Source organism: Condylura cristata, unplaced genomic scaffold, assembly GCF_000260355.1.
Source record: "Condylura cristata isolate star-nosed mole 26May11 unplaced genomic scaffold, ConCri1.0 scaffold00028, whole genome shotgun sequence".
NCBI classification, from domain to species: domain Eukaryota; kingdom Metazoa; phylum Chordata; class Mammalia; order Eulipotyphla; family Talpidae; genus Condylura; species Condylura cristata.
In genome coordinates, this window is record NW_004567129.1 from 27873940 (window position 1) to 27898984 (window position 25045).

Below are 25045 nucleotides of genomic sequence, written 5' to 3' on the forward strand. Positions count from 1 at the left end.
CCTCCTCTGGTGACCCGGCCTGGGCCCTCCTCTGGTGACCCGGCCTGGGCCCTCCTCTGGTGACCCGGCTTGGGCCCTCCTCTGTTGCCCGGCCTGGGCCCTCTGGCTTGCCTGCTGCCCTTCTGCCTTTGGCGTTGATCCAGAGCTCACGCCATGGCCACCACCTCCAGGAAGCCTTCTCTGACTGCCGTTTTCACCACAGCAGGTGACAAGCGCTGCCAGCCACTTGTACCACTGCCATAACTGTTTCTTTGTGAGGGGAACCACTGAGCTGAGCCCCATGCTTCAGCATTTGAGTTGCAGGGGACCCAAAGGGAAAGGGGGTTCGGGACTGGCGCTTCACGGTGGCTGTTCCACTTGGGAGGACTGATGATGGCTGAGGCCCCTAGGGAATTGGACTGAGGATTCTGGGAGTGTAAGGCAGAGGGGCCCAGAGAACAGAGACTGCGGTGCCAGGCTTGGCTTCATTCCTTGCATTCCGCAGACTGAGCAGCGGTCCCCAGACTGAGCAGCCAGAGGTGGGGGAGGGGGGCAGGCTGCTCAGGACCTTCTGGTGCTGACCCTGCCCCTCCCTGCCCTGCCTCCTCAGCCTACACCCTGTCTCCCGCCACCTTCTAGCCCTGCGTCGGCTCCCCCATTCCATGTTCACCCTGACTGCCGGTTGAAATCACCTGGGGGTGGGGCATGCGGGGCCCAGACCCTCTGGTTGTGGGGCCCTCCACGGCGCTGGTGTGATCCGGAGCCGGACAGGACCTTGCACACGAGTGTGTTTCAGCTCTCGCGTGTTCACAGCGCACTGGGGGCTTCTGGCATGGCGGGGGTGCATGTGCCCGCAGGAGCAGATAGGCCTGTAGGAAGTTACGACTCTTGCTCTCCTTACAGATGAGGCAACTGAGACTCAGAGCAGGCTGGTGGCCGGCCGGCCTCCTCCGTCACTGTCCCGTCCTCCATGCCTCACCTGCGTGGCCATCTCTCAGACCCCCACCATCCCTTGTTCTCTCACTCTCTTCCTGCGCCATTGCCTCTGTCTTCCCCTCTTTCCCGCCCTCAGTCTCAGCTTCCCTCCTCTGGCAGAAGTCCCCGGCTTCCCTCTTTTGAGCCAGGGCCCCGCTGAAGCCACAGAGGGGAGATGGTTTCTACAGGCCCAGGACGAGGACGGGAAGGATGCTGACGTCACTGCGCCTGGAGCAGGGGAGGGGGGCAGCATACCTCCGTAGGGAGGCTGTCCAGGCGGGCAGTCCCTGAGCCCCCATGAGCCCCCAAACCTGGTGGAGCCATCTGTGGCTAGTCAGCCTTTCAGGCTCCTTTGGGGTGGCCGGTAGTTTCATTTCAGCGAAGATGTGTGGGAACGTGAGTATTGCACTGTAAGAACTGCCCTCCGCTCCTGGGGCCCCTGCCTCCTGCCCCTCCTCGCCGCCAGTGCAGGACACAGCTTCCTCTGTGACTCAGGCCGCCGAGCCCCAGAGATCTCCGTGGGCTCTGCTGTGGAGCGGGAGGAGGGCTCTTGCTGCCTCCAGGGAGCCTGGGGGATGCAGCGAGTCGGTGTGCGGCGTGGCGGTGCGGCGGGGCGACACCGAGCAGAGCTGCGTCACCATGTCCCCGCGGTGCTGTCGTGGTTACCAGCAGCTGTTGGGGTTCAGTAACCGAGCGGCGCTAAGGGAGGATCCATAATTCTTTGCTCTTCTGACTAGGTCGCATTTCCTTTTGTATAAGGTCGAAAACCTTCGCGTGAAGGAAATGTGCACCGGTCCTCAGAACCATCTGCCGTGTCCGTGTCTCGTCGGTGCCGGTCCCCCACTTCAGCGGCCTCGACCTTGCTTGTTTGTCTGCACCCCACCCTACCTCCCTAATTACTTTGAAGCAGTTCCCACACACATAGAGACAAGGATCTCATTGTCACAGGAAAAGGCACAGCCATTCCTTAGTGTCCTGTTTCCTCGGTTGGCCAGCACCGGCTCAGTGGCTCGCTTGCTTTGGAATCCGGACGAGGTCCAAGCTTTCACTTGGTTGCGGCCCTGCCCGCCCCGTGGGCTAACGGGTGTCCGCGGTCAGCCGAGTGCTTGCTGTAGGGTCGCTCATGAACGGCCCTGGGCCTTGGGCCTCTCAGGTTCTCTGCAGTCCAGAGCTGGCTGATACGGCCGTGTGGTGTGTTGTAACGTGTTCCTCTGTTCTCCCCAGCTCCCTCCACCGTGGCCTATAAACTGGCACCTGCGTGTCAAGGCTCCTTCATAGCCAGGAGGCATTCTTTCATAGTGGTGTTTCATGTGAACCTCACGTCAACAGCGGTATCTGGGGGACTGAAAATCATTTCGCCTCAGTTGACAAAGTGAGTAGGTTGAAAAAAAATTATTCAGTTGCTCCAATAAGTCTGGTACCAGGCAGAGCAGACAAGAAACAGGATGGAGGTTCTGGAACCACTTGTGAGCAGGGTGGTGTTAGCCCCCAGTCTTCAGGGACCCCTGGTCACAAATGCAGGGCTCTGGGCTCCTGCTTTGCTGGGCCTGGGGCCCGTGTCCCTCTTCCGCTCCGCCCCTTTCAGCCCGGCCTGGGCGCAAGGCTAGACTCCTGCCCAGCTCTACCCTCGGCCAGCGGGCTGCCCAGGGAGCCTTTCCCAGCGCTCTGCCGGCCTCCTGCTCTCTGACACGGTGGGGCTGTTGGCTGTTGCCCTGGAGAGCTGTGGTCAGACTCCACAAGAACGTGCAGAGGGGCGTGGTGCTGGTGCTGCTTTTCTGCGTTTTAGTGTAGGGTCTGGCCAGCGCCCCACCCTCCCGCCCTGCGGCAGACCGCAGGGCTGCAGACTCCAGTCCCCGGGGCCTGTGCAGGGTCTGTTCCACCACCCTAAATGCTCTTCCCCACGAGCCACTGGGCTCCCTCACTTCCCTATGGTCTTGCTTAGATGTCACCCCTTCAGAGCAGCCCTGTCGCTCTCCACTTGTCACGTGCTGGTTTGCATGAGAGTATTGTCTTCCCCACTGGGATGTCTTCTTGCTCACGGCCGGTGGCCAGTGGCTAAACCAGTGTCTGGCACATGGAGTGTGTCATAAAGGCTGGTTGAGTGTGGAGCGAATGAGAGAACAAACAGTAAACGAGTGGACTTTGGTTCGGGGCAGGCCTGCCTTGGACGCCCTGATAAATGCTGTGTGAGCCTGGGCCGGCACCTCCCCTCTCAGCCTCACTTCCGCCTCTACAACCGTGGGCCTTGCCGCACCTCGCTCACTAGGCCAGGGCCAGCACGTAGCCCTGGGTAGCCGTGTCCCCAGCACAGGGCACGCTGCGTGTGTCCTGCTGGGACATCAGGACCAGATCCTGCAGGGACCGTGGGTGGGGCGGTCCTGTGGCTGAAAGCTCCTGGAGGAACATGATTCACGCAGGACCCTGGCGTGCCCCGGACACGGAGAGACCTGGGGGCTGTGCCTGAGTCAGGGCTGCAGGCCAGCTGCTTCCAGGCTTTTGTCTTCCTTGCAGGAAATAGGCCCAGAGCTGCAGGGCCGTGCGGGTGGCTGCTCCGATTAGTAGCCAGCGGGAGGGGCCGGGGAGCTGGAGAGATGAGCAGACTGGAGGGGACAGGGAAAGAGGCAGCCCAGGCACCCGCCTTGTAGCGTAAAAGACGATGTGTGCAGAAATGTGCACGGAACCTCCGTGTTGAGGTCCCTCAGGGAACTGCGAAGCAGATGCCCGCTCACACCGCCCGGGCCAGGAAGACAGCCCGGCCCGTGTCCTGATAGCCCTCCTCGGTGCTCTTTCCAGCCTTTCTTTTTCTCTGTTTAATTGTTGCTACATTTTAGGAATCAGGGAGATTCTAGGTGCCCTCAAAGGGGCAGAGACTCCCTTGAAGCGCCTGGTGCCAGCTGCAGAGAGAGCGCACTGCTGCCCTGCTTGAAGCCCGGTGCCCCTCCACCCCCCGCGGGGCCCAGGCTTCCTCGGTGATGTTCTTGCGCCCCGCAAGTCTCAGAACTCCAGGTGGTATCACACCGCCAGCGCTGGGCTGCGGCCGCTCCTAGTGTTTTGCTCTTCACGTCCCTGGGTGGCTGTGTGAAGCCTGGGCCAGAGGAGTGCTCCCAGCATGCCCCGGAGGAAGGCAGCCCCGCCCTGCTGAGGCCCCAGGACGCGCTGGGCTGCTTGGGCCCAGGCTGAAGCCCCCGCCCCTGTGGGTTTGAAGCACCCCTCTGGGGTGGAAGTGAGCACCAAGGGCTCCCCGCCGGCGGCCCCACGAGGAGTAGGGGCTCCCCGAGCTGGCAGGAGAGGGGCTCTGCTGCCTCTGCCTTTGGCAGAGGGACTTTCGCTGGAGACCCCACCTCTCCGCATGGAAATGGGGACTGGGTCCCTGGATCTCCTCTCTCCTGCCCCATCGCTCTGTTGCCCTGAGGCTTTGGTAGTGTGGACAAGGCCTCTGGGGAGAGACCAGCGAAGGCTCTGGTCCTGAGATTGGCCTCCCAGCTTCCACCTGCTAGCTGGGTGACCTTGAGCAGTGGTCACCACTCCTCCACCCCCCTTTCTGCCCCCCATTGGCTTGAGTTTCCTCAGATGTAAGATGGGATCATAAAAAGATTATTTCATTTAAGTGAAGCATTCGAGAGAGCTGGCATATCAGAACCTTAATGACTGGGGACCAGTGAGCTCCAGGCACTGCTGTCATGGGCTCTGCAGCTCAGTGAGAGAGCCAGACTGAGCCCCCAGAGGCGACAGCACAGGGTACCCTTGGCTGAGCACAGGCCAGAGTGTCACAGCCATAACAAGGGAAGACCTTGGCACCAGCCCAGGAACCAGGGCAAGCGTCCCGAAGAGCAGACATCTGACTTGAGGACTGGGAGAGGAGCAGGAGTTAGTGTGCGGAAAGGAATTCCAAGGCAGGTGGACAGCTTATCTAGGGCTAAAGTGGGGGCAGGCCTGGCGTTTTAAACAATTAATGCTTTAATTAAACTTTCTTTCTAGGTAACTATAGATTATAAGAAGTAATAAGAAGTTATAAGAAGTAATACAGAGAGAACACCCTGTACCCTTTACCCAGTTTCCCCAGTGATACCAGCTTTTTTAAAGAAAAGATTTACTTATTTATGCTTCCAGAATTGGGGTGCAGGCCAGAGGTGCAGGGGGTGAGAGGATTCACCAGAGACAGAGTAGGGAGCAGAAGAGGCAGACTGATGGAGTACACTGCTGAGGGGAGCAGCGGGCGGGTCAGGGGAGGTCTGCCGCGCCGTGTGGTCACCTCGGGGGCAGGGATCGAACTCCTGCTGCAGTGGCTGCAGAGAGCTTCGTAGTGCTGCGCTTTAACCTGCTGCGCCACCAGTTGTACCATCTTATAAAACTACAGTCACTACAGGACCGCACCAGGGCAGTGACCTCGATGGCCCCCACGTAACAGTCGGCGCAGGGTTCCCTCCTGAACCTTCGTAAAGCCAAGCCCCTCCTCGGCCCAGCCCTCCTCCCGGCAACCACTCATTCTTTGTCTCCATTTTTATAATGTCCTTCTCAGAATGTTGCGCAAATGGCGTTGTGAGCATCTTTTTGGGGTTGACTTTTTGTCACTCAGCATAATTCTGCAAAGATCATGCCGGTGACTGCCTGTGCCTCTAGTTCTTTCCTTTTCGTTGCTGAATAGGCTTTCACGTGTGGCTGTGCCGCACACCGTCTGTCCTGTCACCCGCTGAAGGGCTCTGGGCGCTTCCAGTCTGGGGCTGTGATAACTGAAGCTGCTGTGAACCCTCACATCCAGCGTGAACAGCGGCTTTCGTTTCTCTGGGACAGGAGCACAGAGGGCTGCTTGCTGGCAGTGGGGCGCGCACGCTCCAGGCTCACCACCGCGTCCCCGGCGCGGCGCCCACGGTCAGCAGCGGCGGGCGCGCGGCAGTTTCTTTGCGCGTCAGCATTTGGTGCTGTCACTGTTTTTTATTTTAGCTATTCTAATAGGCCTGTGATGATCACTCACTGTGGTTCTGATTTGCATTTCTCTAATGGCTAATGATGTTCAACACCCTTTCATGTACTTATCTGCCATCTGTGAATCCTCTTTGGTGAAATGCCTCTTCATGTCTTCTGCCCATTTTCTAATTTGATTGTTTTTGGTTTTTGGTTTTTTTACTCCTGAGAGTTCTTTATCTCTTCTAGATATTAGTTTTTTGTCAGATGGGGGCCTGCAGATAGGTCCACCCAGTCGGCAGCTGACTTCTGGCGTCACTTGCGTTGTGGCAAAGCTAGCCTTTTTGATTTTGGTGAGGTCTGCTTGATCAACTTTTCCTTTTGTAGGTCATGATCGGTGTTGAATCTTAAGAACTCTGTGCCCACCCTAAATGCCAAAGGTCTTTGTTTTCTGAAAGTTTCAGCTTTACATTTTCACCTCTGCATCATATGATTTCATTTTTGTGCAAAGTGTGAGGTTTAGATCAAGGTTCTCCTTTTACTGATGGATGTTTGGTTGTTCCAGCACCATTTCTTGAAAATGAATCTTTCCTTCATTGAATTGTTTATGCTTCTTTGTTAAAAATAAATCACCACATTCCATATCTGAAGACATGTCCAAAGGGTGTGCACTATTCCTCTAAATCATGTACAGTGTTGTCAACCAGTATTACCTCAATCAAAGAAGTAGCTAATAAGTTACCACAATGAGATGCTGCCTCACAGCCACCAGGATGACTACTAGAAAAATGGGGGGGGGGGGGGGGAAGTGAGGGGGGTGGCAAATAAGCTTTGGTGAGGGGGTAGAGAAATTCGCGCCCTCATGCCTTATGGGTGGGAATGTAAAATGGTACAGTGGCTGTGGAAAACAGCTCGGTAGTTTCCTACAAGGTTAAACACAGCACTACCATAGGGCCTTCAGCTTTCCTCCTAGATAGATATACAAAAGAATGGAGTGACTTATACACCAAGGTTCATAGTTCCATTATTCACAAGAGCTGAAAGGTAGAAATAACTGAAGAGTGACTCACTGGCAGATGAGTGAATAAAGAGGTGTAGTGCATCCCACCGTGGAATATTACTCAGCCATAAAAAGGAACGAATCTTGGATATACGCTACAGTGTGGATGGAGCGTGAGCATATTAAGCTTAGTGAAGGAAACCAGACTTAGGAATATTGTATGATTTCACTTATGTGGGAACCTGGAGTGGACAAAAAATAGACCCACAGTTACCAGGGGCCAGGGAAGGAGGACATGGTTTGTTTCATGGGTACAGTCTCTGCTGGGGGTGATGAAAACTTCAGGGTATGGACAGTGATGATGGTTATGCCAACACTGTAAATATAAATAATGTCACGTCTGCTTTGCAGATAGTTAAAATGATAAATACTGTGTATATTTTCCCATGGTGGAGGGAAATGTCAGTATTATTAAAAACTGCTTGGGCAGGTCTGTGTGGTCTCCTTCTGGATGCCCTACTTTGCCCATTGACCTGTGTCTGCCCGCCGTCCTGGCCCTGTGACTACTCAACGTCCCTCCTGTGTGGCAGAGAGGTCTTTCTATTTGCTGCTGCTTTTTCAGAATTGAACTACGTTGGCGCCTGGGACCTGGCATCCGGGAGCTGCCCTCAGGCTCTCGGTGGGAAGTGGCTCACCGCGTCCTCGCCCCTGTCTCATTCATCAACAAGCGATGCTGTCTCTTGGCAGTTACAGTCAGTCTGCCCCTCCCTCGGTGCCCAGCCCCACTGGCTGTCGCCATCACCTGCCTGGAGCAGTGCTGCTGTCTTGTCATTCGCCCCCTGTCTCTGCTCCCCAGGCTGGCCTGTAGCCTGGCTCCAGCACCCCATGCAGCCCTTCCCCGGCCCAGGCACCCCACAGGAGACCTGACTTGGCATTCTGCTAAAGGAGTCTGGCAGTGTGGGCAGGACGTTGCTGGGGCTGTGAAGGGGATGCCTTGGGGGAATGTGGCCTGATTGGTGAGAAGAGCCTGGCACAGAGGTAGCTTGAAATGGGAGAGGGCAGTCAGGTGAGGTTTACAAAGGCCTCCCTGAGCCCACAAATAGCCAAAGACTCTGCAGAGACCCTTGGCAGAGAAGGAATTCTGACAGCTTTCCTAAATAGGAAAGGGTGCCCAGTGGCTAAGTAGGAAAATGCCAGTGCAAGCTGGGCTGTGGGACCCGTTTGACAACACCCTGGGCCGTGGAGCTGCCGGGCACCTTTGCCGCTGAGCTTTGCCTGGCAGTTCTACTTCTCAGCATTTGCCAGACAGACTGGCACACCTGTGAAATGACATCCGTGCCCGCTGCCATCGCCGCGCCGTTTGTCAGAGCAAAAGGCTGGAAAGCAGCGATCGGCCCGCGGGGAGCTGGCTCAGGGCGTCATGTCCCTTCCAGGCAGCCGCTGAGGCGGGAGGCAGTGCTTTGCTGAGACCAGGCCCGGAGAGATCACTGAGCTGTGTCTCTGCCTTTCCCCCTTGGGCTCCAAAGCCTTGGCCCCAGTTGTTAGCATTCAGCCTGAAACGCCCTGAAAACTGCATGCACAAGAATGTGGCGCGGTGTAGCCCTGCGGATGAAGAGTGGGGGTACCGCCCCGGGCCGGCCCGGCCCCTTCCTGCCCCAGGCAGCCATCTCCTGACTGGGAACACCCCTTCCCTGGGCCCCTGGTGACCTTGAATCTGGTTTCTGTCCAGCCCAGGCCCCCGTGCAAGTGAAATCATACCTCAGTCCCCCCAAGTCCAGGGCACGGTCACTGCCTGGCGTTTCTCTCAGGTGCACCCTGACAGCTTTAATTTGTTCTTGTCTGGTTTTAAACTTTATCCCAAAAACTGTATTGTATTTTTTGTTTGCGCCTCCTGTTTCACGTCGCTTGGATGCTCACCCACGGGTAGCTGCAGGTCGCTGTCCTCACCTCTGCCTGTGACCCTCGCACCCCGCCCCTCCAGTGGCTGGCGCTTGCGCCTGGCCTCTCTGCCTGCGCAGTGAGCATTCTGCGTGTGTCCTGGGCCCGCGGCCCCCGTGGGTGCCGTGTGCGCCCGGAGAGCCCTGGCGGGTCCCCCGTAGTGTCAGTGCCACTGCGGCTGCCAGGCTCCCCGGGCCGCCGAGCTGGAGTGCCAGGGACGCTCCTGAAAAGCAAGGTGCAGTCGTCAGGTGTGGCGTGCTGCCACTTGTGGTTGCTTTTTAAAGCGTGCAGTTGTGCGTGCACACGTGCCTGAGTCTCAGAGGAAAGGCCAGACACTGGAGGCCAGGCGGGGCAGGGCAGGCCAGCCTGTCACGGCCGAGGCCCTGTTCTGCAGAGCTGGATGAGACCCGCGGGAGAGGCGGCTGCTGGCGTCTCAGCGCGTGCAGCTGAGGGTGTGAGTGCGGCCTCTCGCAGGCTGGTTAGTCTCTGGGGAGAGTTTTCACTGCGTCTCGTAGTAAGGCTCCGTTCCAGCGTGACCAGCTCTTGGGCTGACCTCCCTGTCCCTGAGGCCTGTCACTAGGAGCACCCCAAGGAGACTTGTGCGCTCCCTTCTGCCTCTCCCCTCTTCTCCTCTCCTCGCCCCTCCCCAGGGACCTAGCTTCTCTACCGCTGGCCAGAACTGCCCAATCCTGCTGGTCTCCCTCACTGGAGCCCAAACCAGCCTGTCCGGTTTGGGGAGCCCGCCCCACTTGGCGGCTCTGGGCTGTAGCCCAGCAGGTGCTCCACCCGGTGGGGGAGGGGTTCCTGGGGTTGAGGATTGCTGGGGTCCCCTAGAGCTGCCCCAGTGGGAGCCCAGCTTGGGGGGCAGGTGGGATTTCCAGGCCCTCGCACCCTGCAGTCCTCCTGGCCCCTGTGGAGAGTGCTGGGTGAGGGTGACTGGGGTGAGAGCAGTGTAGGGGGACGCAGGCGTCTGCACACCAGCGCCACCCACTCACTGTCCTCACCCGCGCCCTGCCTACTGGGCACCAGCCATGGGCGGCTCCCAGGACCCTCGGGGGAGCACCCTGCTCAGATGTCAGCCCCCAGGGCTGGGAGTTTTGTCTGGTTTGCCCATGGTGACCCCACTTGGGGCCTCCCCCAGGGCCCGTGCAGTCTGTACTGGGAGCTGAGCAAATGTCATGAGAAGGAATGGGGAGACCTACACGCCCTAGGCACTGTTGGCTGGAGGGGTCAGCGTTGGGGTGAAGCCAGAGGGGTATCAGGGAGGGCTTCCTGCAGGAGACCGAGCCTGGGGTAGGTCTTAAAGGGTGAACAGGGATGCACCAGGCAGCCCCTCCCTCCTGTCCCCCAAGACTGCTAGTTTTGGGAAGACAGAAAGAAACAGATTTTATCCAAGGAACTGGGTGAAGGCTTCGCACAGAGGAAGTGAGGTCTGAAGGGGGAGGAAGGTGTGATGTGAAAGTGGGGTGGGGCAGCAGCACAGCCCTTGTAGATTCTCCCTCCGGAGTTGCTGGAATGGAATGTCTGTCCTGGAATGGGTGTTCTGGCAAGCTAGCCACAAGTTCAGAACCACTGCGTAAGGGCAGTGCTCAAGGCAATGCCCTGGTTAAGGCCTTGAAACAGATTCTCTTGTTGGGAGCCGGGCCCTGACCTCCCTGCTAGGCGCTTGGGGCGAATCACTCAGCCTCTGGGCCTCACTTGCTCCCACTGAAAATGCACCTGTAAATTACCTGTCCATTCAGGGCACCTGTGAGGTCAGGTGCCCTCATGGGTGTCCATTTTCAGAGAAGGACTGGCCCAGGCAAGTCTGGCTGCTTATTTTCTGAAGATTCGTAGCATCCTGATGAGACAGAGCCTGCGCACCCCAGCCTTTACTCTGCATGCCCTGTCCGCATCTCCCAGCCCCATTCTAGAGATGGGGCTTTCACTGACATCCCCCCGACCCCCCGGCGAGGGTACAAGTCTCAGATTGGCTCCAGCAGGTGAACGGGCACCCTCTCGAGCCCTTGCTGAAAGCACAGCCTTGGTGGGGAGCTGGCGGAGGGGAGCCCAGCCAGCCCCATCTCTACTCACCTGTCAGCCTGTCCCCCGTCCACCTATCCCCCACCCCCACCCTCTGCCAGGCCCCAACCCACCTGTTGTCTCAGACCTGGCTGCCCTGCCAGCCACTGTCACTCTGCACCACTGTGCCAGCCTCCCCTGCTGCCCTGGCCCCGCCCCCACCCCCGCCTCGCCCCGGTGAGGTGCGCAGGCCTGACCAGTGCTGGTGGGGGCTGGCCCGCCCGCCCGCTGAGGCTAGGGCTGCTGGAGTTCCTTGCCCAGCCCCGCCTCTGGGGCAGTCCCGGGCCATGCGGCCCTGGCTCTGCAGGCTGGCCCCGCCTCCTCTGCCCCTCCTGCCCGCCCTCCGCCCTCCGCCCGCCCTCCGAGGACCAGAGCCAACACCAAGCTCAACTCCTGCCAGGGCAGGGCCGCGTCACCACCCGCTGCCAGAGGCCGGGGCACAGAGCCGGCCAGCTCTCAGTGGGCGCCACATCACCCAGGTCGAGCCTCTGGATCCCCACTCCCTGCTCTCCAGCCGAAGCCGCTGCTGCCCTCCCCACTGAGGTGGCCCAGGAGAGGGAAGAGAATGGTGGCGGTGAGCTGGCCGGTGAGCTGGCTGGGCCTCAGGCCGCAGGGGAGGGGGTGTGCTGGGCGTGGGGGCGGCAGCCTGCCGCAGGGCTGCCTGGTCACTGGGGCCAGTATAAGCACGAGTGGGGCCACACCCTGCTTGGGGCCAGAGGCGGGGCCTGTTTCTGAGAATCCTGCTGGCAGGTGTCTGCTGGCCTGCCGTGTCCGTGTCCGTGGGCCAGGCCCTGAGCATCAGGCTTGGGCTTTCCTGGGACCTGGTCCCTGGGGGAGGGGAGCTCTGAGGGGCGGGACCTCCCGGGGCTCTCTGGAGACTGTGAAGTTGCTCTGGCGGGCCTGGGCCTGGGCCTGTGGGGACCTCACTGCGGGCTGAGTGTGGCTCTGGAGTCTCGTGGACTGGCTCCCTCAAGGAGCATTCCTCGTGAGCAAGAGCGAGAGCGCAGGGGACGCTGGGCGCACCCTTCCAGGTCAGTCGCGGGGAGTACTCGTTGCCTGTGTTTCCAGGTGGTGGCCGAGGTCTGCCTCCTGTGACATGGGTCTGCGGGTCTCCGTCAGATCTGCGTTTCTGGGGAGTGTGGATTGGGTTTTTACAGTGGTGTTGGGGGGGTTGCTGGACCTGGCTTCTTCTGGGAGCCACCTGTGGACGGCCAGCGTGTCCAGCCCTTCATTCTGAGGGCTCCCCTGAGCCTGACCCCTCTTACACTGCTTCCCCACATTCTCCTGGGGTGCCTCACAACTTCCTCTGGCACATGCTGCTGGGGCCCACATTCTAGAAGCAAAAGCTGAGGCTCAGCGGGACGTTCGCCCCTGCCCTGATGTGTGCCCAGATGCTGCGAGGCTTGGGGGGCTGCTCCGCCGGGGAGTCTGCGCCGTGGGCACCTGCGAGGCCTCTGTGCCTGGGGCCCGTGTGTGCCCACCTTTCCGTCTGTCTGTCCAGACTTGCCTTCCAGGGCCAGAGCGGGGCCTTGCCCGCTTCCCCTCCCTGCCTCCCGTCCTGTCCCAGGAGGAGTGAATGAAGTTTAGTCTGGGGCCCCGGGTCCTGTGCCCGCTTTGCACGCAGCTAGGGCAACCCAGCAGTGCCCTTTCCGTGGTGCCCGCCAGGTGGGGAGGGGGCGCCGGAGCCCACCCAGGCCCCGCTGGGAGAGAAGCGTCAGCTCTCCCTTCGCCGCACTAGGCTGCAGCCCTGTGCTCGCAGGGCTGGCTTCTGGGGACTGGAATGGCCCCTCTGAGGGGCTCCCGGTCTAGGGAAGAGGCAGACCGGCCGGCCCCTGACTCCCCTCCCAGCCCTGGAGAAACTGCGCCTGAATACAGCAGGCCGCCCATCTGCTCTGGCGGCGGGGCGGGCGCCCACTTCTCTTTGTTTTTTCCTTCCTTGCTTCAGCAGCAGTAGTTCCGTCAGCAGCAATAACAGCAGCAGCTCACCTGTTGTGTGTACCCACTGGGCACCAGGCCCTGCTCTGAATGCCTGTGCCACCTCACTCAGTGGCCCAGACATTCCAGGGAGATACAGCTTGTCATTACCCCGTTGGCAGATGAGGGCGCGGAGGCCAGAGTGTCACCGGGTCAAGGGCACACAGCTTAGGTGTGGGGGAGCTGGTCCCCGTGGCCCAGCAGACAGCCTGCCCTTCACCACCAGCTGCCTGCCAGGTCCTGGACCCGGCACGGTGTGTGCAGGGCCCTGGCAGGGGCAGGGAGGGCCCTCCTCACCGCGGACATCCAGCCCTGCGTCCCGAGACTGGCGATTGGAGGGCTGCGTCTCCAGGGCCTTCACCTGTCGGGGGCGGAAGGTGCCCCCACTCGCTCAGATTCCCAGGCCAGGGGTGGTCTCCCAGTGCTGGGGAAGCCTAGGCAGAGGCCCACAGTGGGGGCCACTTGTGTTAGGGACACACACCAGACTCATCGCTAAATCATCATCTCTGCCTCGGACTTGGGCAGGCTTCACGGTCAAGCGTCTGAGGCTGCAGGGCTGGGGCCTCCGTCTCCCCTCTCCCTGCCGCAGGCCCCTCATGTCTTACGGCACCGCTCACTGGTGCTCCAGACACTGAATGACTGAATGCTACTGCCTGGGGTGGGGCTGGGGGCCGGGCCTGACAGGCGCTGGAGTGGGAAGCGCCACAGGGGTACAGAGCAGGGCTGCAGACTGTGTGGGGCTCAGAGAGGGCATCTCTGAGGTTTCATTGGCATTAAGACCTGAATATCAAAACAAAAGGTGAAGCAAGCAGCCCTGGGCAGCGGGCATATTGGTGCACGGGCCCTGAGGCTGGACAGTAGATGTGCCCAAGACTATAAAGCAGGAGGCCGGGACCAGGGTGAAGGGAGGCGGAGCCCAGGCCCGGGCCGCTGGGCAGCCCTGTTGAGCCCCTGGGGGAGTGGCATGGCCCGGGAGGCCTCGAGGCCCTCCTTGCCTTACCTGTCTTCCAGTTCCCTGAGTCCAGGCGCGCCTTCTGCGCTTGGTTCTGGTCCTTGGCGGTGGGGCTGGCTCTCACCTTGTTCTTGTCCTCTTTCCCGAGAGCAGTGATGGCTGCAGTTAGGGCTGCCAGGAAGCCGGAGGCTGAGGGAGCGTCAGGCCTCTGGGTCACTTTTGCCTCCTGACGCTGGAGTCCCTGGGCCTCAGTTTCCTGGTTTGGGAGACAGGAAGGAAAGACTCTCCACCTGCCCGCCCACCCGAGAACTGTTTGCCGGGCCGGCGTGGCCTGGTTTGCGCGCCTGGTCAGGGCCTGGGCCAGAGTCTGTGGAAACATGTGCGGCCCCCTCCACCGCTTGGCTGCCGCCCAGGGGCAACCTGCTGGGATCCAGCATGCCCAGCACACTGAGGTCCTGCCTGTGCCCAGCCACAGGCTCTGTGGGGGGCAGTGGTGACACACCCGTAACTCCTAGGTGATGGCCCAGGGCCAGGAGAGACGGACCCAGCGCCGGGTGCTGGGTCTGGGGATGCGGTCTGGGCAAAGCCTGGCCTTCGCCCTGCTCCCCGGCCGCCATCACACCTCCCAGCTCCCAGCTCCCAGCTCCCTGCTCCTGTCCCGGAGCTGGGCCCCTCAGCCAGCCGAGCCACGGCCTTCCCGCTCACCGGGGTTAAACAGGGTTCCCCACACCCCAAGTGACCTGCCTGTCACCAACCGCCCTGCTGCCCTCTGCCCTTTGGCCACGAGAGAGACATCAGAGACGCGCGGCTCGCCTGCAGGCCAGCCTGTCCTCGTGGAGTCTCTGAGCCCGCGGCAGCCCGCCAGCAGGTGGGCGCTGGCAGCTGGAGGGGGTCGAGGCTTTGTGGGCAGAAAGGCGGCACGGCAGCGGGGGAGCTGTTTGGGCCAGGGCGCCCTGACACCTTCGCCACCGCTCCTCACGGCCGGTTACCGCACCCATGCTGGCCAGGGTTACGCTTTGCGGGGGCTGAAGTAAGTAGCGAGGTCTCAGTCTACACGGGGCTGAGCTCAGGGGACTCCGCTTGGCGCCTGCTGTCTCTCTCTAACCCCCACGTCAGGTTGGCCTCTCAGAACATTTGCGCTGGCCTTTCCCAGCATCCAGCCTTCTTCCTCCAGGTGTCGTGGGGTGCCCTTCCCCTGCCCTCAGATCCCTGCCTGCGTCCCCTTCTCAGCAAGGCCCTCCCTGCCTGCCTCTGTGAACTTCCGGCCTCCCCTTAGGCTCAAGGCTCTCCCCATGTGGGCTTTACTTTCTCCTCAGCACCCATCCTCGCTGCTGACTCGATGTGTTTCTGAGGTGTCTCACTTATGGACCGTCTCCTGGCCCCCAGGATGTGGGCTCTGCCAGCACGGGCCTCCATGGCATTTCTAGTAGCTGCTGTGGGCCTGGCCCTCATCTGGCAGAGATCAGCCCTTGGCAGCGTTGATGGGTAGACACACATAGGGGTGAGGTCATTTGTGGGTACAGCAGCTGTCTGCCAGGGAAGGGGCTTGGGCTTGTGTCAGTGAGGGATTGAAAGTAGGTCCCCGAAGGTGCCTTGGAGGAACGAGTTGCGGGGGGCTGGAGAGAGATTTGAACGGGGGAGTGTAGTCCTGTGGGTAGGCAGCGGGAGCAGAGAAGGTCTGGGGGGTAGTGAGGAGTGCTGGGGTCAGCCAGAAGCCGCCTTCCTGTAGGCCAGAAGGCCAGCGAGACTGAGGCAGGCAGGGGCTTCAGAGGTGGGAGGTCAGGTTGATGGCAGGAGGGCCAGCAGGAGCCAGTGGCGGAAGCCTGAAGTGCGCCGGGTTCACACACCCTCCGCGGCACCCTTGCTGGCCGCGGGCTCCATGTGGCGACTGTGAGAGGGCCCCGACTCTCCTCTTGGGGGCCTGGTTGCAGCTGTGTGGGCTCCTGCCCTGCAGGGCACCTGGGGTCCCTTGGTGCTTGTGCTTCCCCCGCCCCCTCTCCTCCCCCCACCTCCCCCCCCATTGTCACAAGTGGCACTGCCTTCCGCCTGGACTGTCCCCTCGCAGGGGCCACTGTTTTCTTCTCGTGGATCAGCAGGACTCACTGGAAAATCTGAAGCTTTAGCCAGGACAGGTCAGAAACCGCCTGTCCCATATATGAACGATTCACCCCTTGCAGTGTGTCCCCCGTTTCCCAGCAGCCGGGGCAGCCAGGTGTGGGGCCGCAGCGGCGCGCAGCGGCTGCAGTGACCGGCTGTGCGCCCCAGGCCGGGTCTGGTGCCCGCCGCGGCCCCATTCTCGGGGAGCAGCAGGCGCTGAGAGCCACACACACCTAGACGGGCGCCCCCGAGACCCTGCGGGCTCCAGGCCAGGGTGGGTGCCCACGTGGACACGCAGTCCAGGGCCACGTGCAGCCTCGTTGGTCTCCATGTGTGAGGAATCACGCCGCCGCAGCCGCAGCCTCTGGGCAGGGGCGGTCGCGCTGCTGTGCCCTGGCGTGGCCGGGGCGGAGGGTGCAGGGCAGCAGGGCGCGTGGTGAGTGCTGCGTGGGAGTGAGGGGGTGAGGGGGGCCGGCAGGAGCAGCAAGGGTGGAGGGAGAAGGGGAGCCCTGGGGACTTCTGTCAGTGAGCACAGGGCGGGCGCTACAGCCAGTGCACAGGCGCGAGGCCCGTGCGCCACAGGAGAGCAGCACAGACGGGGCAGGCAGAGGGCGCAGGGCCCGGGAGTCGGGGGCCACTGAGTGAGCCCAGCGTTGGAATCCAGGGGTCCCCTCAAGGTCGTGGTGGCAGTGGTGGCGACAGTAGTGGGGGTGAGCTGCGTTTGTGGAGGGCGGGCCTGTGTTAGCGAGATGGCGGCCGGGAGGAGGCGGTTCTGCTCACCAGAGTGGCCCACTAGGCACTCGCATTCCTAGAGGCAGGATCAGGTCTGGGCGTGGACAGGAGGGCAAGACAGGGTGGGGAGCAGGAGGTCAGGACTGGCCTTGGGGGACGAGGAGGACGACAGTCACCCGTGCTGTGCGGGAGACTTTGTTCCCCAACTCCCGTTCAAATACTGAGTGCCCTGCACAAGGCGGTTCCCTCCCTGGGCCTTCGTCTCTCCATGTGTGAATTGGGGTAATGAGAGCACCTGGTGAGGGAAAAATGGGGTCAGACACCATCAGGGCTCCGTACACCCCACCCTGCACGGCCGCGGCTGCTGGGGATTCCGGGCCGGCGCTCGGGCCGCCACCGCGCCACAGGCTGTGTGGCCTGGGCAGGTAGGCTGCCCTCTCTGGGCCCCTCTTTCCTTGTCTACCACTCAAGTCCCGTCACAGCCCTTTCCTCCTGGGTCCAGTGTGCGGGTTCAGTGAGGCGCTCCGGGAGGAGGGGTCGGCACGCAGCAGGCGTGCAGAGTGTGGGCCGTGTCGGGGCGCCTGACTCCTCTCCTGCTGCTGAGCACCCCAGGGGGCAGGTGCAGCACCCACCCTCCTAACAGAAGGAAACGGAGGCTCCCAGAGACTGGGCTGGTGCCCTGAGCTTTTCTGTGGGGCTGTCTTACTCCTCCCTCGGGGTGCAGAAAGTAGGGGGCACCGGGACGGGCAGTAGACTTGCCTGCCAGCTCCCGAGTGCTGGGCCCAGTGGGAGCCTCCCCGCTGCCCAGCCCTGTCCCTCCTGCTCAGGCGCCTCCCTCTGGAACAGCTCCTGTCCCTCCCCCTCTGGGGCCCCCATGCTGCCTGGGGCCGTTGTGGGAAAGGGCGCTGGCAGGGAGCTGGCCTGAGCCAGAGGGCTTGGGAGCTGCCCCAGGGCGGGGCGCCCCCTGATCGTTATAAACATGGTCAGTTCCTCTGTTTGTCCTGCCCTCAGCGCAGTGCCCAGGGGAAGGGGCGGCCCCTGCAAATATCCGGAGGTGTGCCCCTCCTCTCCCCCTGCAGGGCTCGGTGTTAGCAACTTTGTAGAGGTGTCTGGGGGCCGTGGGCAGGAGATCCGCTGCAGCGGCCCCATCCTCAGGCTGCCTCCCGCCCGCCCGCCCCATCTTAACACGGAGCTCCTCCCACCTCAGGTCTGCCCTCTCTCTGGGTGCAGGCTGGGGTCCAAGCTGACCTGGCGCCCCCAGGCTCCTGAAGGTGTTCGGGTAGAACTGAGTGGGAGAGTTCAAGGTGAGGAATGAGGCTGAGCCCGGGCCACAGGGGTTTATCTGGGAGGCCAAGGGCACCAGCCTAGGGTGCCAGCAGGGAAGGTGGATTTGGGGGTGTACGGGCTGAGATAGGCGCCAGGGCATGGAGACACCAGGAGCAGGCGAGCAGTGCCCCTGCCAGGAGCCTCGGGGGTCTGGGAGGGAGAGGGAGTGGGGGGGGCTGGAGGGGAGGGCAGGGCTGAGCACCTTGGTTTGGTCGGGGCCAGAAAAGGGGCAGAGGCAGAAGGGCCCTTCCTGGCCCGCGGGAAGTGGGAAGCGGCTCCTCTGGGGAGCCCTGGCCTGGATAGGCCAGACCTAGCCCTGGCCACCTGCTGGCTGGGAGGCCAGGACCAGTTGAGACAGGTTAGCTGCTGAGTCCCACCCGCCTCCCACTGGGCTCCTGCTGCCAGACCGGTTCTCCTGGGCGGCTGCCCTGCCGCTGCTGGGCCTGCCTCTGGGCCAGTCGCTGTTCCTCAGCCAGCCTGGAGCTGCGGCTCCCACCGGAAAGGATCCTGGATGGAGAAGTGGGGGCTGGAGGGGCCACATCCCAGACACACCTGTGGGCACCCCTGCTGGGTGGGACGCGCCTGTGCCGCTGGCAGGCTTTGGCGCCAGGCGCCGGGAGCCAGTCGGTGAGCAGACAGAACCCTCCACCCTGGGCGTTTGCCGGCTGCCCTTCAGTCTCAGCTCGCAGGTCCCCTCCCCTGCATCCCTTCGCCCACCCCTCCAGGCTGGGCCTGGCGCTCCCTGGCTGCCTAGAGCCAGGGCTGTCTGCCCCTGGACTGGATGCCCCAGAGGCCAGAGGCTGTCTGGGCCACCTCGCTGGCCGCCCCCCTCCTCCCGCACAGACTAGGCACCCAGGAGTGAGTTACTACTGGCAGTGGTAGATGAGTTGGTGAGTGGATGTTTTCTCTGCTTTCCAGATGAGTAACCCGAAGCCCCGAGAGGAGACGTCACCTGCCCCAGGGCACTTTAGCACAGCCAGCATCTGACCAGGTCTGTGGCACTCCAGGGCTATGTGTGGGGCAGGGGAGGGGGGCCTGGGGCCCCGCAGACACTGCTGGGAGAATCGTGCTCACGAGAGTGGCTGGCTGGCACTGCCCTCCGTCCGTGCCCACCCTGGGTCAGGCTCTGCTCTGCTCTGGCGAGCTCAGCCCTCCCAGCAGCCCTGTGGGGTTGACCAAGGCGCAGAGAGGTTGAGGCACTTTCCCAGGGAGTGAGCAGAGGGACTTGCCCTCTGGCTGGTGGCTTCCTTCCTGTTCTGGCCCCAGGGACACCACCAGCAACACAACTCCCCACCAGCGCCTTTGCTGCGTGAGCCGACCCGGGCCTCACGCTTACTGTCGCGAGTGCCCAGCGGAGACCACAGGCCTCCAGACAGGAGTTTTGAGTGCTACTGCCTGCTGGGAAGTGGCTGTTTCCCTGGTGTGGTCTCCGCGGAGCCTCCCTCCTCCGAGCCTCAGGCTCTGTGTCTGTGCAGCAGCTTAGCAGTGGGGCTTCCCGGGGGTCATGCGTGGGGCAGGGGCTCCCAACCAGTGTTGAGGGGGCCTCAAGGTGTGTGGTGTTCCTCGCTCAGATTCCAGGCTGGGCAGGCGAGGAGGTTTCGCCAGGCCTTCAGGAGCCGGGGGTGGGCGCGGGAAGCAGGCCTGCGGGGCTGACGCCCAGGGATGGCGTGGAGCCGCTGAGCCCAGGGCGTGCACTGCAGGAGGCCCAGAGTTAGCCGCCCTTTTCCTCAGGGGAGTCAGGAAGGGACTTAGCAGTGGTGTGAGACCTGAAGGAGGGAGGCAGCTATGCGTGGAAACTGTGGAAGCAGAGGGAATCGCCAGGCCAAAGGCCCTGGGGTGCGAAAGCCAGTGCGAGCGGAGCCGTCATGAGAGCGAGAGGTGGTGCCGGCTGGGGTGGTGCAGTGCAGGGTGGGCGGCAGGAGGGCTCCGAGCGGGGGCAGGTGCTACGGAGCCGGGGAGCCGGGCGTTAGAAGTGGGCCCTGGCTGAGGTGGGGGAGCAGGGGCCAGAGAGGAGGGAAGCAATGACAGGACCGGGACCGCGCCCGAGGAGTGGGGAGGAACAGGCAGGCTCTGGTGAGTGTTTCCCTCCTGCAGGCCTGCGGGCAAGAACCCAAGTCCGTGCCCTCGCGGTGCTGGGAGCCTCGGCGCCATGTTTGGGAAGAAGAAGAAGCGGGTGGAAATTTCAGCACCGTCCAACTTCGAGCACCGCGTGCACACGGGCTTTGACCAGCACGAGCAGAAGTTCACGGGGCTGCCCCGCCAGTGGCAGAGCCTCATCGAGGAGTCGGCTCGCCGGCCCAAGCCCCTCGTGGACCCGGCCTGCATCACCTCCATCCAGCCGGGCGCCCCCAAGGTATGCCGGCACCTGTGGCTCGCGCTGAACCAGACTGACCAGAGTGGCCCTCGCCCCTGACCTCACGTGGCCCCGCAGCCAGCACCTGCTCGCTGACCTCTCCAGATACCCCAGCTCCCTGCCACCGTCCTCATCCCCAGTGCTGGCCCTCCCCGGCTTCTCCATGGCCCTACAGGTCCTGAGAGGCCCACGGCCAGCCCAGCCCTCCGACAGGCCCCGCCCCGCGCTCGCACCTGCGCTCTGTGCTCCTGTCCCCGCACCGCGCACTTGTCCTCGGGCCTGACAGTGCCCGTGCAGTGGGCACAGGCTTCTCCCCAGGGGGTGCGGCTGGGCCGGGGGAGCCCAGAGGAAGGCAGGCCCAGCCCTGACCTCCACTGGCTTTTTAGCGCGCGTGCCGCATGTGGAGCCTGATGGCCGAGGAGTCACTGCGGGGTGGGGGGGACGTTAGGTGACAGAATCAGCCCACGTGGAGAATGTTGGGGAAAATGCCAGTTGAGCAAAATGGCAGCGTTGGCATTAAACAGGGTCTGTTTCCAAAGCTCATGCTCCCAACCCCTCCCCGTGCTTCTGGTCCGGCGGCCAGGCGTAGCCTGCGGGGTGAGGCGACGCCCACGCTGTGACGCCGCCTGGGAGCGCGGACTTTATCCCCTGGCGCTGGAGCGGGAAGGACCTCTGGCCAGGAGCGGGGCCAGGGTGGTTCCCAGGGTGGAGGGTGTCGGGCAGCGGGCTCAGCGCCGGGGGCCAGGCCGCGGCTGGCTCATCCTCTCCTGGGCAGGGGTGGGCACAGACTGAAGCGGGGGCACCCTCCCACCGCGGTCCCCGTCCGGGCGCCCCTCCGGCGCCGTGTGGCCCACGCAGGGCGCTTTTGCCACAGCCTGAAAGAGCAGAGACTTCGCGTCCGAGTCAGCGCTTGTCCTGGCTGATCGCTGGAGCTGAGGGCAGCAGCCTCCCCAGACAGGGCACCGGCTCTCCCGCGCCCTGGGCCCCGCCCAGCCCACTGGCCCCGGGCTGCTGGCGTGGGGTGAGGCCCTCCCTGGCGTGGCTGCTGACATCCGCCCTGCTCGGCCGCAGTTGAAGCCTGTGTCTGTCCGCCAGCAGGAGGTGCCTCTCGTCTTAGTTCTCATAAAGCTGCCACGTGGCTGGCGCCGTCCTGGGACTCGTGTTCACAGCCCTTGGCTGGGACTCTCCCCAGTCTCTCCAGGGCCCCCCCAGCACAGGGGACCTCTCAGCCTCTTATTCCCGCTCCCAGTCCCACCAGGTGTCTGGCTTGTTTCACTGGACCCTGGGCTGACAGCCAAGGCCCCGGAGAAGCAGGGGCCGGCTCCCCAGAGCCACCGTGGCCTGGGGGTGGATTTTGCGGGATCCCTGGCCTCTGCAGATCAGAGGCAGCCCTGGCTCAGCATCCCTGCATGCCCAGGACTGACAGCAGAAGGTGGGGACGTGTTCCCTGCTCCCACAGCCCCGCCCCGCCCACCTTAGTCGCGCACCGGCTCAGAAACGTGTGCTGAGCACCTGCTGTGCACCCGACGCTGCTGTTTGGGCGCTGAGAGGTGGCGGGAGCACAGACATGCTGGGAGGAGCTGTCCTGCACCTGAGGACATTGCTCCAGCGTTCCTTCTGGAGAGCAGGCAGCTGTGTGCTTTCTGCAGCTGGCTTTCAATGCTCTAGACAATAAGAAAAAGTGGGGGAGCTGGAGGCCTAGGGTCTGCGTTTTAGGCTTCAGGGGGTCAAAGTGAAGCTAAAGCTTCATTCTGACAAACCGAGTTTGCAGCAAACACCTGAAGGTGGGGGAGGGCAGCCGCGCAGACACTGTGCAGAGCCCTGGGTGGGGGCGGTGAGGGGCCTGGAGCTGGGCCAGAAGCAGCTGTGCCTCAGTGCCAGGGCGGGGCGGAGGGGCCGCGTCGGGACCGGACCAGGGTGGTGGCCGCAGAGGGTAAGACCCGCCACTGCAGCCGCACCCGGCCTCTGCCTGGCCTGTTCCTACTTTGCACCCAGTCCCTTCTGACGGCCCCTGTACCCCACCCTTGGCCCCTGGGAAACAGAGAGCATGGCTGGGGGTTAACCCTGGCAGGCTGCAGGAGAGGAAGTGCCCAGCCCAGCCCTGGCCCCAGCACCCTGTCATTTGCATCTCTCCAGGGCTGGGGATGGAGTGGTGTGGTCTTTTTCTTCCACCCTTCTACCCCAAAGGGCAGGGACAGTCCCTGCGAACTGGAGGGCAGGAGAAAGGCGGGGTGAGGGGAGGGGTGCTTCTCGGGGGGCCATCCAGCCCCACCATCACCTCATGGCATTTCTTCATTCGTCTCTGTCTTGTCTCTGTGTGTGTTGTGTTGTTTTGTCTGTGGTCGGCTCCACGTCCTGTGTCCCCTCTCCTTGCCCATCCCCACCTGGCCATTGCCCTGGACCCCAGACCATCGTGCGGGGCAGCAAAGGCGCCAAGGATGGGGCCCTCACGCTGCTGCTCGGCGAGTTTGAGAACATGTCGGTGACGCGCTCCAACTCCCTGCGGAGAGACAGCCCACCGCCGCCCGCCCGTACCCGCCAGGAAAATGGGATATCCGCGGAGCAGGCCGCCGTGGTCAGAGGGGGCCCAGAGAAGGCCGGCAGCCACAACCGCGCACCTGGCCGCAGCGAGGGGGGTGGTGGCAGTGGTGACAGGCGGCGAATCGGGCCAGAGAAGAGGCCCAAGTCCTCCAGAGAGGGTGCAGGAGGGCCCCACGAGTCCTCCCGGGACAAACGCCCAGTCTCGGGGCCTGATGTCAGCACCCCTCAGCCCGCTGGTCTGGCCAGTGGGGCCAAAGTGGTGGCTGGCCGGCCCTTTAACACGTACCCTCGGGCTGATACGGACCACCCGTCCCGGGGCCTGCAGGTAACGACCTCCCTACCCCGGCACCCCACTGTCCCCTTGCCCGAGACTTTCCTCAGACCCCCCCCCCGTGCCTGCCCACTGTCCATCTCCATCCTAGCCACCGTGTGTCTGTCCCACCGCCGGGGCCCCTCCTGCTCAGGGAGCAGAGCCGGCACCCCACCCCGCCGCTGATGTCACCTCTGTTTTCTGTTGCAGGGGGAGCCTCACAAAGTGACCCCCAATGGGCCATCAGCAGGGAGCCTGGCTGTCCCCCAGTCTTCCTCCTCCAGGCCGCCCACCCGAGCCCATGGCCCTCCCAGCCCTGGAGTGCTGGGTCCCCACGCCTCTGAACCCCAGTTGGCCCCTCCAGCTCGTATCCTCCCCGCCCCCACCGGCCCCCCTGCTGCTGGCCCTCCTGGCCCCCGCTCACCACAGCGGGAACCCCAGCGAGTATCCCACGAGCAGTTCCGGGCAGCCCTGCAGCTGGTGGTGGACCCCGGCGACCCCCGCTCCTACCTGGACAATTTCATCAAGATCGGGGAGGGCTCCACTGGCATCGTGTGCATCGCCACTGTGCGCAGCTCGGGCAGGCTGGTGGCCGTCAAGAAGATGGACCTGCGGAAGCAGCAGCGGCGCGAGCTGCTCTTCAACGAGGTGCGCGGTGCACCCCTCGCCTTCCCTGTGCCTCCGCCAGGTTCTGGCATGGGTCAGGCTGGGGAAGAGCCCTTCGGGGCTGGCGCCTCTGTCCCCGGTGACCAGGGCCACAGCTCTGTCCAGCTCCTGGGCCCCACCCCACTCAAGCCCGCCTCACCCAGCCTGTCACTCCTTCCTGCCTGGGCAGCCCGGCTTCCCCGCTGGGTTCCCCAGAGGCATCCAGAAGACTGCCTTGCTGGTCTGCCACACCCCCTCTTCCCACACCCTTGCAGCGCCCCCTGGTGCCTCAGGATAAAAGGCCAGGCCCCCGGCTTCCGTCCAGCCTCAGATGTTGGCTCTCAACAGCCTCTGCGGGGGCGGGCCACAGAGGCCAGATCCCTCGCTGTCCAGACGGGCCTGCCTGTTGAGAGCCCCCTCCACACACAGGGATCCTGGGAGGGTGTCGGCCTGCAGGCCAGACTCTGGCTCTTGCCTCCCAATCTCAGCACTCAATTGCACCCCATAGCTCACACCTGTCCCTCAACATTACAGTTCCCCGGCTGCACCATGAACTTCTAACATGGGCCTGTAGCCTCGCTCGCCCTTCTGCCCTGGAAGCCTCCTCTGACACACACTCTTAGCATGGCTGCCCGCTGGCTGACCCCTCCGTATGCTTAGATACTCCTTACCGGCGCCAGAACCACCCAGAGACCAGCTTAGGGCTGGCCAGAGTTTAGGGTCAAAACGTGTGTGTGCCTGGGGTGGGGAGCACACCCGGCGGGAGGTTTCAGGCCTTGCCCCATCTTTGAGCTCCTTTGGCCTTGGCAGTGGGGGGGCCATCTGGGAGGCAGTGAACAAGTGGGGGGGCCAGAGGTGCCCTCAGTCAGCAGTGTGGTGGAGCCCAGGCCCGGGAGGAGGGCAGCTGGCGCCCCGTCCCCACGCTGACGGCCCGCCGCGCCCGCAGGTGGTGATCATGCGGGACTACCAGCACGAGAACGTGGTGGAGATGTACAACAGCTACCTGGTGGGCGACGAGCTCTGGGTGGTGATGGAGTTCCTGGAGGGGGGCGCCCTCACTGACATCGTCACCCACACCAGGTACTCCAGGAGCCAGGCCCCAGGCGCCTCCACCTACTGACAGGATGAAGGCCCCTACAGTCCCCAGGGTGGGCCTGTGTCCCCCTCGAGCCCCAGGGACAGGGCTCTGTGCCCTCAGATGCCCAGGGTGGCTTTGTACCCTCAAAAACTCAGGGCAGGGCTGTGCCCCCAGGGCCCCAG

At 62.9% G+C, this 25045-nt stretch overlaps 1 protein-coding gene across 3 annotated transcripts in view; it reads left to right on the plus strand.

Moving 5' to 3' along the window:
- Positions 1–25045, plus strand: part of PAK4 (p21 protein (Cdc42/Rac)-activated kinase 4) — a 46065-nt gene that overhangs the window by 17113 nt on the left and 3907 nt on the right. For all 3 annotated transcript variants that reach the window (XM_012730600.1, XM_012730601.1, XM_004690610.2), the window contains 5 exons: positions 18855–18927; positions 20031–20289; positions 22697–23155; positions 23351–23788; positions 24732–24865. In XM_012730600.1, coding sequence (XP_012586054.1) covers positions 20086–20289; positions 22697–23155; positions 23351–23788; positions 24732–24865 — 1235 coding nt within the window. In that variant the 5' untranslated portion in view covers positions 18855–18927; positions 20031–20085. The remainder of the gene's footprint in view (positions 1–18854; positions 18928–20030; positions 20290–22696; positions 23156–23350; positions 23789–24731; positions 24866–25045) is intronic.